A 13745-nucleotide genomic window follows, 5' to 3' on the forward strand; every position below is an offset into this window, starting at 1 on the left:
TGCCGCCGGTACCTGCAGCGGGGAGGTGCAATGAAGCTGTCGTGGTGACGGGCTCCTCTCTGCTCCCGCAGCTTGTGTGTGGGCTGGAGGGAGAGCAGCTAGCTCTGCAGGGCTCAGGGTGTGCAAATTGGCAAATCTGATAAAAAGAACTGTTTCTAGAACAACCCACAGCAAAAACACCTCGCCTTAGTGAGACTATCGCACATGCAAGGGGAGATTCTCCTGTTACTGAGCAGACCGAGGCATTGGCAGAGAAGTGGAGAAGGGCAGGCGTGATGGAGTTTCCAGTTCCCACCTGTGGCTCTGAGGGGCTCTGTATGAACTTCAGCCCCTGTCAGGAGAAGAACAAATGTTTATGTGATTTTTAGTGGCATTTTAGATTAATAAATCATCCTTTTTATCTCACTTTTTTTTTTTCTAGTTAGTCACCAAGTAGAGAATTTACAAGAGCAAATAAGAGTAAAAAGGAAAGACAGGGGTGATGATTAACCAGATTTGTAATTATTGTAAGCTCTGGCGTGCATGCTGCTTCCCATTAGAAAGATAATTGTCTTTCGTGGAGTTGTAAAATCACATCTTTGTTTCAGAGCACAGCAGTGCAAAGCCTGCATTTATTTTATGGTACCCGGGGAACATTTTGTGAAATTCCACATTGGTTTTTCACATATGCATTAAATGACTGGTTTTGTGGGTGGGCCTGTTTGGGACGTCGCGTCCACCACACATGCTGCCTTCCCTGTCGACCCAGTAAAGCCAGCTAGCTTTTGGCTGGCTTGACTGGAAGACAGCGTGGTCTGGCGGGCCACTTGTAGCTATTCCTATTCTAGCGAGGCTGTGGGAGTACTGCAAAGCTGCGAACCTAATGCTTGTTTTCTGCAAAAGTTATCAACTGGATCTTTAGCCTGGAACTTCTTAGAGTTTTGTCTGTAGGTTTTTTTTGGGGGGGATACACTAAGATTTTAGTTCTGGCATTTTTATTTATTTTTTTGCTAAGAAAAGAAGCGATGGTTTTATTCTGTCTTAGAAACACTAATAATTAGGGATTTGGATGGCAATTTTGCTAGCTTTAATGTTTTTTTGTTTGTTTGTTTTTTCCCCTTGAATTGTCATGTGGTCAGAGCCCATTCACCTCAGCAGCACTTTTCAGAAGCAGTGCCAAGACAGATCCTGGGACAGATCCTTTCTGTTCTGGGGCAAGCACTTGCCTCCAGATGTTGCTTCTGTATTCATATTGTTCCTGTAATCAACCTCTTGTTCTCCTTGAGGCTTTGCAAAGCTCTAATCATGTCAACTAAGTCACGCTTTGCGTTACTGCATGTATTTATGGTTAAGTGGATAATCACTTGCGTTTTTATTTAATAACTCTTAACAAGTACACAAACAATGCAAGCCGTCATTACCAGTCAAGCAGGGAGAGGTACAATTCAAAGAATACAAGCAAAAAGTATCTCATAGCAATGGGAGGAAAGTGGGAACAAAATTTAGGAAAAAAATCCCACCTCCCTTCCTGGTTACTAGAAGTTAGCACATGATTTGCTCCCTAGGGTTCTCCACCAGTGTAGTCAGCGATGAATCACACCATGGACAATTTCAAGCTGGGCTGATTTGATAAGTTACACTTGGATCAGTGCTCAAATGTTATCTTATTTATGGCCTCTAAAACATTATTTCCCCTCCATAACATATAATCTAATTAGTATTGTCAAGAGCGCAGTCAATTAGAGGGAAACAGAGAAAATGAGTGAAAACTATGTTTAAAAAGGGCTTTGTGCATGTGAAAACCTTGGGATCAATTTTTTGCATTGCTGTGTAACAGCAGTAAGCAGGTCCCCGGGTCACTGGTTCGGAGTCAACAGCAAGTGGATGTATTAGGGCTGATGTTACCCAAATAAAAATGGGAACTAGCAGAATGCCCGTTTTTAAGAAGTTGCTCCATATGCTGTGAAGTTTCACAAATCCAGGCAGATCCCCATTTTGCTTTGCTCTTTTTACCACCAACCTGTTAAATGGAGCCTTCAAAATGTACGCAGGAGACGCAGCAAAGCATAAGTGATGCTCTGGCAGATGAGTCGGAAGCACCCGGTGATCAGGGCCATCCCAAGGAGCTGATACCATTCATTAACAAAGCTGGCACATCTGTTGCCTGGGGACCTGTTGTTCAGCCCAAATGCCAACCGGGATGGCCGCTGAAATGAGGTCAGAGCTTCACAGCCAGCGCTGCCCTGCCGAGTTCTCCATAATGCCTTTGTGTCGCATGTCACAAAATCTGCCCAGTTCAATCGCATTCCTCCTCTGTCCTCTGGTTTTCCTCCTGCTGTGTAGCCTGCACTGCTCTGTACCTGCTGCAGCTCCTTCTCTTTTTCAGGTGGCACGGAGTGTTATAGGGCAGGCCAGAAGTGTGTGTGTGTGTGCGTGGGGTGCAGGACAAAAAAACTTGCTCAAACCCCAACTTTTGTTAAGCTTATGACTCCCACGAAATGCTAACCAGATTCAGTTGTCCCATAGGGGATGATCCAAACTGTACATTCATGTAGGTGCTATTAATGTTTTATGACAGGGTGGGGAATGCCAGCCAGTGTTTTATATGGGCGAAAGCCAAATGATTATTTTTTAATGTTTTGTTTTTGTAATATTTTACTTTTCAATATTTTTAATAACAGCCACGTGCATTAGTGCGTCGCCTGCCAAAGGTGTTGGGAAAACTTTCAGCTGGGGAAAAGTTCCTGGCTCCTGATTTATGCCCTTAAAGACGATAAAAAATTCTCCAGCTCTCCTGTCACTCACTTGGACCCGAGGGCTGCCTTGTGAACTCACATAGCAACACCTGTTTGCTCAAGGTGGGACAGTAATGAGCCGGTACGCCTGCAGGTAGGGCCTGGCTGCCTGCCTGCTCTCGAGGGGAAGGGTTTCGTTTAATTATAACATAGCTCCGGCATCGCAGGCAAAAGCTGCTGTTGGTAGAAAGCTGCAGGAAAAAATCCTGTGACAGAAATAAGCCCGTACTTGTGTGCTGGGCAAAGCGTGCTCCTGGAGCTTTTTTTTTTTGCAGTTGGATGTTAATGGCTCAGTTTACTGAGCACTGCCCTTGTGAATTGTGGAGCCCTCTGTATTTTTGTCTTCCCCTTCCCCCCAGCCTGGAAATCGGGTGGCTGCTGCCGCACTGCTTGGGTGTCAGCGGCAGAGGGACAGCTGGCTGTACAGAGATTACCAGGGGAAGGTTTAGCAGGAACGTGGGGCTCACCATGCCAGCATCAGCGCATTGTTGTCTCGAGAGCAGCATCCTGCCTGCAGCAGCAGCAAGTACAGGTGCTTCCTCAAGGCCCCTTCTTGCCTTCCAAGCACTTATTTTAGGAGCTGAGCCTGCAGCACCTCGCTGCATTGTCCAGCAGTGTTCCAGCCATACAGTCGCTCTTCTTCCCCAACGCTGTTAAAAATCTGCTCTGGGCAGCTGAACAGGCTTCAGTGGCACAGACGTGGGTAGTGCTAGGAAGCCTGAAGGCCAGTTTTCAAAAAGACTGAAGCATTTTAGGCTCAACTTGAAGTCTCCTGTAGCACCAACAGTCTTGTGTAAACACAGCTCTATTGATATAAAGGGGTTCACTGCAATACTCTAGCAAAAGCCCTTCTGTATCAATACAATAAGGAATTCTGGGCTAGGGATAGGTTGTTGTTTTAAGCAAACCAGTATAGTTAAAAGCCATAAATATTTTAAATGTATTTATGACCTAGGGAGTGGTGTGCCAGGCATTTCCAACAGCCCGTGTGTTTTTGGAAAGCCCAGCTCCAGTTGGGAAGTGTTGACTTCCATCACTTCTCCTGAACTGAGCACTGCTCGCGGCTGGATTTGTTGCCCGTTTGTTCCCCCGGGGTGCTGGTGCTGGCTGGTTGGATTTCCAGCTTGCGCCTCGCTGGAGCCGGGGCTGCAACCAGCTTCTCCCACAGAAATTGTCCTCAAATTACTATATGACTCAAAACTTGTGAAAATACAGCATCAAAACAAAGGCAACATTTTGAAACGTTTAATGAGGGGATGGAGTGGGAGGAGAAGAGAACATTGATTCAAGTGGAAAGGAATTTGGAAATGCAAGAAATGAGGAAAAAAAAAAAAACACACAAAAAACAACCACGTTTGTATGAATGTTATCAGCAGTTTGAAAAGCAGGCAGGCAGACGATTCAGGTTGAGGATATATATGCAGAATTGACCTTTTAATTTCACTTAGAATGAGTGAGGGTAGGGACGCCTGCCCCTGGGGGGCGGCTGACGTGTTGCAGACCTGGCGGCATCTTCAGGAGCCCACCTCAGCCCGCAGGGACTGGTCCTGCACTTGGCTGGGCCCCCAGGTACCTGGCTCCCGGCACCTTCGCTCATTCCTGGCGTGGTGGCAAGCACAGCAGGCTTTTCTGAGCCTTCCCCTCGCCCGCTGCTAAATACTGGGAGAGCGCTCCTGTGCCCGGGTTGCTTTGTCAAGTGAACAGTCTCGAAAATGAGCGAGGAGAAGCGCCCTCCTTTTCATGCGATAGTAATCTGAGACTTTTCCGTTACATGAGGCTCTCAACAAAAGCTTGTAATTCCACCGGCTTTGTTCAGGGAGATACCACCGGCCCCCTGGCCGCGGAGGTGCCCCGGGGAGGGCGGCCAGGCCCTGCCGCCAGCTCTGGCAGCGGGTCGGGTGCTGCTGAGCGGAAGGAGCCGCTTGGGTGTTTCGCCCGCTGTCTGGCTCTTCCCCTGCTCCACCGCCCCTTCGCCTTGGTACAGCCTTCGTTTCCTCCACAGTCCCGTATGGTAATCAAGTGACATCAGCCTCCACCCGGGCGGCTGCTGATTATGTTACAAACCAGCAGAAAGGTCTTGAGGTGTGCGCGGCTCCTGCAAGCGCCGGCAAGGACGGCAGCGCGTGGCTCCCTGCTGCTTTTCGCAGGCGGAATTGCAAGCTGGCTTTTCTTTGATTGAGCTTTTCCAGTGCTGGGCAAGCGTTTGAAACCTGATTTAAGCACTTGAGAGTTGCCTGGAGTGGAGTGGGGAAAGAACAAGACACCAAAAAACCCTCCTGGTGCTTTAAGTTTGAACCCGTTACAGACAGCTTACCGCCAACCCACACGGCTGGATTTTGAACCGAAGCTGTTATTTGCTTAGGGCTCAGCGAGCGCGTTTTCTCTAGGGACTGAAGCCAAACTTCTGAGGAAGCTGGGATTTACCTGGATGTATGGTAGAGAAACCTGTGGTTTCTTTATGCTGCAGTTCGTCGTATCCCTGTGTTACCTGTAAATGGAATTACAAAAATCAACCAGTATGCCTGGGCCCTTGTCCCCAGGATATGCAGCTCAGGTGCCGTATAACTATAATCAGTTAGAAGGAAGATTCAAGCAGTTGCAAGGTAAGCCCATGCTGTTTTTTTTTTTTTTTTTTTTTTTTGTAAGTGTTGCTATGATATGATCCCCGTAAACATGTTAGCCTGGGCTTGTTCTCGTTGCATCAAGGCTTTAACAACAACAGAGGCCAAACGCAGTGCTATGGCACCAAGCTTTGTGTGCTTTCAGGAGGGACTGTGCGACTTTTATCCCTGTGAAGGTGTCCTCAGTTTTACAGTGTTACGGTGTGTGCTCAGCACTGAGCCACTCAGCCGTACGGATGAGGACTAACCAGACCAAGGCACTTTAAGCAGTAAGGGGGAGAGCGAGGAAGTGGTCTTGCTGTTTATTTTTGCCTTAAACAAAATACAGTTGTGACTGTGGAAACTAATCGTAAAATCGTAGCTTTGTTTGGGTGCAGTTTGCAGTACAGCACCCAAACTGCCTGCCTGCACCTTGTAAAGACGGGTAGCTTGATTTCTTCAAATCAGGAGCACTTGCGTCGTTTCCAAACAAGCTGATTTGCTTGAACTCGTGTTGCTAGTAGATCACTCAAAAAGCATTCACACAATTCAACCTTCCTCATTTTCTTTATCATGTACTATTCTACTTCCAGACAGAGAGGCTGTCCTGCAGTGCCTCCCCATTACCTCCTCTATCTGATGGGAAGAGAAACCAGGGGTTTCTTTTGGGGAGCGATGGCGTGCTGGATAGAGGGTAGGCCCTTGAGCTGTGCTGAGAGCCCGGGCTCTCAGCGGTGCCCTGGAGGAGGATTGGGCTCTTGGGCTCGGCGTCTCCCTGCCTCAGGCGCTGCTGCTTCCCTGGGCAAGGCAGGTCTCAGGGATGAATGAACTCTGGCATTGCAGTTTCAAAATCAGAAAGAATTCCTAGCCAAAGCCAAAAATCCTCCTTCTCTACATCCATGTGGCTCTGTAAATAAGCCTGGAGTACAGTGAAGTTCATGCCTTCTGTGCAAGTTTCTTATTTTACTGTGGTCTATGCCACAAGCATGGTCCTGTGGTTCCCTTCCGAGAGGGAGGAAGAGCCTTGGTTAGCGCAAAGAATGTTCCAATTTGTTGGCTTAAGGAGGGAGGCAGAAAAATCTTTCATTCATACTACTTTGTTTATCTCGTAAACTGGCTCGCAGTAATGGCTGCGTACTGGATGTAATAAGATAAAATGACAGCAGCTTAAACGCTGGTAACTTGGGCATTCCTCAGGCAAGGCATGGAAAATCCAGGCTCCGAACTTGCACACGAGGGAATACGTTACAGGCTTTATCTTGGACATCTGTCAGATCTCAGGCTGCAGCGCTCGCTTTAAAAAGAGCGCGTTAAGTCTGTGGCACAGGGGAAGAAAACACTGGCACATGCCTCTTTCTTTGCTGGTTAAGTTAACAGTCTAAAGAAGGCAGATTTTATCATTTTCAGGGTCACTGCTTCAGGAATCCATTATCTGTATGTTTACATCACATTGAAAGAGGAAAGGAGACCGCAGTGTTGAAAGCACAGAAAGTGAGTTTTCCCTCAGTGGAATGCGGTGTTGACTTGGGGGGAGGAAGGAGGATTGCAATACTCCCCTTAAATTTACTGCAATTTCCTGTAACGAAAGAGATAAAATGCAGGGAGTTCTTCTGAAAAGAGGGACTTTGCAGTAGACCATCCATAGCTGTTTATTCATGCTGCAGAGAGGACAGACAGGCTTGAAAAGTAGTGCTGACAACGATCTCGGCTAGGGTGGAGCTTCAGTACAGGAAATGTTTTAAATTATGCACCAGATACTCCCTGAAATGCTAAATAACTATACAAAATACTGTGTGCTGTAAAGGGAGTGGCTTAACTACAGACACAGAGGTGTCTTTCCTTGGATTAATAGCTCTTTGTTTGGAGAGCATCTAACAGCCATTATTTGGTAGTTGCAGAAATTTCAAGGGACTTCTGTCTCCTGCTGGGGGCTCCGGTAACATCACAGGGCCCTCTGTGGCACGGCAGGCTGCTCCATGCATCCCAGGCTTAGACCCAGCCAGGATGAGCTGAGTACATGTAGGACTCCTAAATGACAATTCTGTCACCAGTTGGAAGGTGTACAAGCAAATAAGACTGGAGCATTTAAAACATGTTTCAGTCTCTGGTAAAAAGTACCTTTAAAGCTTCCCTTCCTTCTTAGCATTGTGCTTTCCCCCTTTATAACAGTGTTTCACCCCTCTTGCCCCTGGCAGCATGGCTTGGCACCATACAGGGTCCCTTAGACTCCACCTGTTCTTCCCACACTGAATTTGCCCCTCATTTCTCACAGCTCCTGAGAGCGTTCATGTGAATCCATGGCTTTGCACCAGCCTGTAGCCAGGTGTGCTTCAGGCCTAGCAGAGGTTGGAAACTTTCCTTGAGAAAAGCACTTTAAGAGCACATTTTGGCTAAAAGTACAGAGAGCGAGTGCTCAGGCCCTGTACCGAGCAGAAGTGTGAATCAGGAATGAAATGAGGATACCTCTCTGATCTCATCTTTCCTAAGGTAGTGGATATGTTCAGTTTGGCACTGTAAGTCTCACTTGAGAAGAAAAGAAGAACCAGGAGACAACCTAATTCTGCCCTAAAATGCTAGCAACAAAGCAAATTCGGATGCAGATTTGAATGACCACTTAGGCACTCTTACATTCCACCTCTGTTAAGTGCCTTGAAGTGGTGATTTTTATGGAAACTGCTGTTAAACTTGGTGGTGGTGACTGGCGGAGCCTCTCAGGCAGATTTTCCAGCCCGGTGCCACAGGGGCATGAAGCCCGCACAAGCTGCGGGACTGCACCTGGGCAGGGTTGCCTTGCAGGGCCCCCCTGCCGTTCTCCTCAAGGGGCCCAAGTGAAGCAGGAGGTGGTAGAAGATGCTGCTAGGAGTGCATCAAGGCTGCTGTGGTGTCAAAAGAAACCCTGAAGCCTGTGTGTGGTAACAGAGAAGCAGAACCTGGTGGCCACGGGGTTGGCATGTGTTGAAGCGTCCGTGGCTAGGGGAAGTCCAGATCATCAGCAGGACTCCTCAGCGTACTCAGTCCTGGTGCTCAGGAGGATGTCAGTGCAGGTGTGGAGAGAAAAAATGCTTTCACAAGTTCTGTTTTCTTTTGTAAGCTTTGTTAGTTCTTATTATGGTTTGTTCTCCCAGTCCTGGAATGATAAGCGAGAGATTGTATCAGTGGCTGCTATCATTTTAAACCTAGGTGTGGAGCTTCAGTTCTCACGGCTGGTTGTTCAGCAAAAAGGGATCGTGTTGTAAGGCTGGAGTAACTCTCTGCAAGTAAAGACAGGACCCCAAAACTTGTTTGTGGAAAACATGTTGCCATGTAGCTTATGCAGGGTATGTCCATGGAGGAAATTCATCCTGTTCAGCTGAGGACTTGCGTGACAAGCAGAACAGATAGGCTGTAACTGCAAACCAAGACACCACAGGGGCTGCGTTAACATTCCAGGATCCTGAGGGGTCCTGGAGGGGTTTCAGGGTTGGCAGGAAGATGCAAGTCAGGAATTTGCAAGATCCCCTCAGCTGCGTCACCTTCTGCAGCAAAGGTAAAGGCGCCTGAGTGGCAGTGCCAGGGGAAGCCATCGGGGCGAGAGCAGCTGTCATCACTGCTCGAGGTCTCCTTCCCACCTGGCTAACAGGACAGCAAGGTGTTTGTTAACACTGCTGGCAGCCAGTAGCTTGGTGGCTTGTTCAGTTCCTGCAGTGTAGTTGGGAAGCTGGGCCTCAGCTCTAAGGCTGGGCCAGAGGTGTGAGACTTCAGAGGTAGTCACAAATCTGAACTCCCAGGGGAAGGGAGCGGGCCAGATCTGTGCTCCTGATAAATCGCCTGGGAAAAGCCAGCTTCCAGAGGAGCTGGGTGCTGTACCCTGCTGTGTGGTACATTCTGGTTTTGTTTAGTTTGTCTGATGTTGGATTTTAGGCGGAAATGTAATTTGTTTCCTGCAAGAAAGTCTCATCCCCAGATCCCTGCCTGTGCCCAAGGACCAAGAGGGAGCTGCTGCTGGGAACTGACAAGGGCGTCCAAGTTGCTCAGGGAGTAGCCCAGGTTAGGGTAGCGAGATCTCCTGCTACACCCAGGATCCTCTGAAGTTATGTGGGTGCCCTTTGAAAAGAGTTTCAGCAGCTGCTCTCCTTGTTTCAAGATTTACGTGCTGAAGGCTTTCACAGTCGCTTGCTAGCAGTGACCTGCACAGCTACAGGCAGCGATTGCTGAGGGACATCCTACTTTGTCTACCAAATTGGTCACTGGCACTTCTTGTCATGGCAATTCCCGTTAAAGGTGAAACAGGGGAAGGTTTAATTTCAGATGAAATGGATCAAGTTTATGTGTTTGTTTCCTCCCTCCTCCCCACCTCAGACCCACATAAATTGCAAATATGTCCATATTCTTCTTGCAAATCTTGCTTGGTTTGCTGCTGTCGGCAACCCTTCCAAAATCTTCATGTCACAGCATACTTCAGTCTTCTGTTTTCAGTGAACACATGGGCACAAGCTAAATAGTTGGAAGCCCTATCAGATTTGCAAAGACTTAAGCAATTGCAAATGCAGCGTGCATGTCTGTGATAGCCGGGCCCTTATTCTTTCTGATGTAAAGTCTTTCTGCAAATATATTTGAATGTTAGACTCAGTTTTATGGCATTTTAACCATCTGTAACAAAGATGGTAGCTGAATATTGGTGAAAGTCGTCTTTGTCTAGAAATGTTTCAAAAGGACAGTTGTTAGGAAAAGGTTATAAAAAGCGATCTTGCCAACTAATTGAGTGTGTAATTTCAGTATTTAACTTGGAGGAAATGATTGGGTAAGTGTTGTAGCTAACATATCCAAGTTATTTTTCAAAAGGAACGTTTTTACCAAATCACTTGCTAGGTCTTGTACTCGATTCTTGTCTCTTCAAAAAATGAACCAGTCAAATTTAAACTTTCCACATCCTCTTACCTTTCTTTACCAGTCTGGGGGAAGCTGTGGCACAAAACTGATGCAGAATCAGCAAGAGGGCTGTCAGGGCTGCCTTATCATTGCTGCCCTCTCCAGCAATAAGAGCCTACCACTACACTGTTGAACCTGTGGAATGACAGAGACACTCTCTTATTTGTGTCTGGACCTAAATGTTGCAGCAAGGGATATGGGGAATCAGTTTCATGCCCTTCCTTTGGGGAGGGACTGATCACAGTGTGTTTGGAAGTGAAAGCCGTGTTTCAGTGATCATGCTTGATGTCTATTAATTTTGTTACACATAAGCTATCTAATTGTGCCACCACGCAGATTTTTGTCTAGGTGATATATAGCAAGCCCACAGAAGAAGATTTTGTTGTAGGTTCTGGGTTAGTTTGTCTATGAAGGCTAAACTTCAAAAACACCCAGGAAATTAAAACATTTAAACCCTTCGCTCCCATTCTCTACCAATCGTGATATTAAAAACAAAATAAAAGTAAGACTTTTAGGAAAACTCAACAGAAAGTTCTTGCCAAAGCTTTTCTTTCAGAATGGTAAGCAGTAAACATATTAGTTTGTTAATACTAACATGTTAGTGTATTTTCCCTGTTTTGCACAGCTGTTGAAGACAGAATGGCAACTCCATCTTTTCTGCTAGATAAACTGCTACTGTGGCTTGAGACTAAGTGAGAGCTAAGATATTTCTTACTGTTAAAGAAATAAAATAGATCTTGATAATCTCCTAGGTACTGAAGTTAACAGTTTTATCCTAAAGTCCTTTCTCTTTCTAAAAGCTCTGACTCCTTTTTCACGTCTTCAGATTTCTGAGAAGTGTGTCCCTCTGGTTGCGAGTTTTGGAACTTGGGGAGATGCAGAAGGCAAATTAAAACAGCACAGAGTAGAGTGTTTCTGCTAATGTGGTCACCATTGATCCAGTTGAAAAAGTAAACATTTGAATTGGATTTGGCTCCACACTGAAATAACTGTGAAAATTCACAACTCTGAACTGTTGCCTCCATTTTTACTTATTTATTTTTTTTTGTATTCTGTTCTCTTCACTTTCTATTTAGATCATTTGTGGTATTTGTTTCTAATTATTTGGGTAAACAACGTAATGTTAAAACAAAGAGAAAACTCTGGCTCTGGAATATTAAAAAAAAAATGGCAATTGCTGTGTACCTCTGTGGCTCTGAAATTGTGAAGTAAACAACACTTGTAAGCAGATACGTTCACACGTGATGGTAAGGTGATCTTTGAATACCCCCAGGGCAATTTGTTGCCAGTTAGAACAGTGAAATGATTTGTGTGATGTACTTAACTGGTGTAAAGCCCCGTGGCTCTGGGAATCTGGAAACACAGCGATTTGTGCTAGCACTGGAGCTGGTCTTTTGTGTTTCTGGCTGGGCACGTCTAATGAGCTAAATGCCCCAGACAGTCCCAGTGTACCGCAGGCATGTTGTAACCACGTAGGAGTGCAGGGTCCTATTCCAAATATTTCTTCTGTACAAGAGCCCCACTCAAATCAATTGTAGGTTTTTGCCACTAACTTCTGTGGAAAGTGAGGCAGTAAATAAGACTGCAGATGGAGATGGAAGTGGTGATTAAAAGCCAGAACAATGATAAGATTTAATTCTTGATTTTTTTTTCTGAAATCTGTTTTGTGAGATTGTTCTTTTTCTTCTTTTCTTTCTGTCTTTGTTTTCTCCTGGGTGCACGCTTTAATAACCAAAGTGGGTGAAACGCTACCTAAGCCAAGGAGCCAAGCTGAAGAAAATCAAATAGTAGATTTGCAGCATGATTCACAAAATCCGTATTTCCTATTGCCTGTGCTAACCTACTCTGCTGTGGTGCCACAGCGCAGGGCGTGGGGATCAGGAAGGTGCACGTACCTGCCGCTTATGCCTGCATCCTGAATTTCATGGCAGTAGTTGCAGTAACTGCACAGTGGTGAGCCAGTTCATTCAAAGTGTTTGACTGCTAACAGCTCTGAAGACCTTTTTATTCCTGTTTCAGTTGCACCAGGAAGTATTAAGTATCAGCTATTCAGTAGCAGAGTATGACAATGACGTTTTTCCTTATGCGAAAATGAATTATCTCTATTGAGTAAACAGGACTGGGAAAACTGTTAAGCCAATTATTGGGAATTAGTCTCTTAACTTTAAAAGCTGTGGCGAAAGACAGAGAATCAAGTAAATAACGTTTTAGAGTCTACTTTGGTCTTCCCACAAGAAAACCCCAGTGGAATTTGATGTGGAAATGAGCACCAGGGCTGGCAGGTACCAACCCATTGCCTGCCTGAGGGGCCCTAAGGAGACAGGTCAGCCGCTAGCTGGGCTGCTGGGGCTGCTGCTGGCTGCTGGCCCCTTCGGAGGGTCACTGGCAGAGAGCATGGCCTGTGGGCCCCAGCAGGCCTGCGCTCCCTGCCTGGCTCTAGGCAGGAGGGCTTTGCTCCTGGTGTGCCTTCCAGCGCGTTTCAGTCACGCAGGGACCAGACTGGGGCTGGCATTCGCACCTGAGGCAGTCCTGGCCCTGCTGTCCTCCACGATAGCCTTAAGGCAAATAAGGAGGCCATGTAAGGACAGTCTAAAATCGCCGGCTGCTCCTAAAAACGCACGCAGCAGAATCCTTCCATCCCTTTCAGAGGAAGGAACACAAGCAGGATGGTGACCACTCATGCTTGTGACTTTGATGTGGAGCCTGAGGTCACAGTGGCCGGGAGAGCCCACGTTAACACAAAGGCCTTGTACACTTGCTGCTGGAACGAGGGTATCCCGGGCTGAGAGCCGCCTTTGTTGGAAGAGAACTACTGTAGCCAAACTAATATTAACCGCTCTCCCTAGCCGAGCTGAATGCCCCACTGTTTCCCGTAGAAAGAAGCTTAAAGAAAAAGGCCCTTCAGTTTTCGAGGGGAGAGGCGCAGTCAGACTGGCACGCATGCAGAAATTGTGGCAGAGTCCAGAGGCCGTGTTCATGGCTTCTCAGAGGCCTTGTGAAAGGTCTGGCATTAGCGAGCGGCCTTTTCCCTGAGATGACTGGAAATGTAGATAATGCCGTGTTCAGTCAAGTTGGGTTTGTTCATAAAAAACGAGAACTGGAACTCCTGGCAGTGCAGGCTCAGCTACGCCGGCAGGACAAGCTCGCACTTGACAGGGTCAGTGTTGTGTGTGACCTGTGCTTTGGTAGAATATCCAGTTTTGCACACCTTTTAGTAAAACTCTGCTGAGCTTGAGGGGAAGGTCGTAAATATGATTTCTCATTTACAAATGTTGTATATTCCCTGCCTTAGCAAGCAGAAGTATCATCCCAGGTGGCGTTGTGCAGGAATTGGTTTGGTGTTCCTTGCAGAGCCTGCAAGCATCTCTGCCTTGGCTGTTGTCACGGTGGCAAGGTGAATGTTCACGAGGCTTGGTGTGGGCTTGGGCGGCTGGGTTTTGTTTGTTTCGGATTTCCTTGTCTG

General features: G+C 46.8%; 1 protein-coding gene across 6 annotated transcripts in view; it reads left to right on the forward strand.

Moving 5' to 3' along the window:
* Nucleotides 1–13745, forward strand: part of SPTBN1 (spectrin beta, non-erythrocytic 1) — a 138136-nt gene that overhangs the window by 54280 nt on the left and 70111 nt on the right. The window contains exon 1 of one of the 6 annotated variants that reach the window (XM_068675240.1): nucleotides 4739–5377. The exons of the other annotated variants lie outside the window; for them this stretch is intronic. Within the exon in view, the coding sequence (XP_068531341.1) occupies nucleotides 5269–5377 (109 nt within the window). The 5' untranslated portion in view covers nucleotides 4739–5268. Of the gene's footprint in view, nucleotides 1–4738; nucleotides 5378–13745 lie in introns of those variants that run through there. 6 annotated transcript variants of the gene reach the window in all.

Source organism: Anas acuta, chromosome 3 (assembly GCF_963932015.1).
Source record: "Anas acuta chromosome 3, bAnaAcu1.1, whole genome shotgun sequence".
Lineage (NCBI taxonomy): Eukaryota > Metazoa > Chordata > Aves > Anseriformes > Anatidae > Anas > Anas acuta.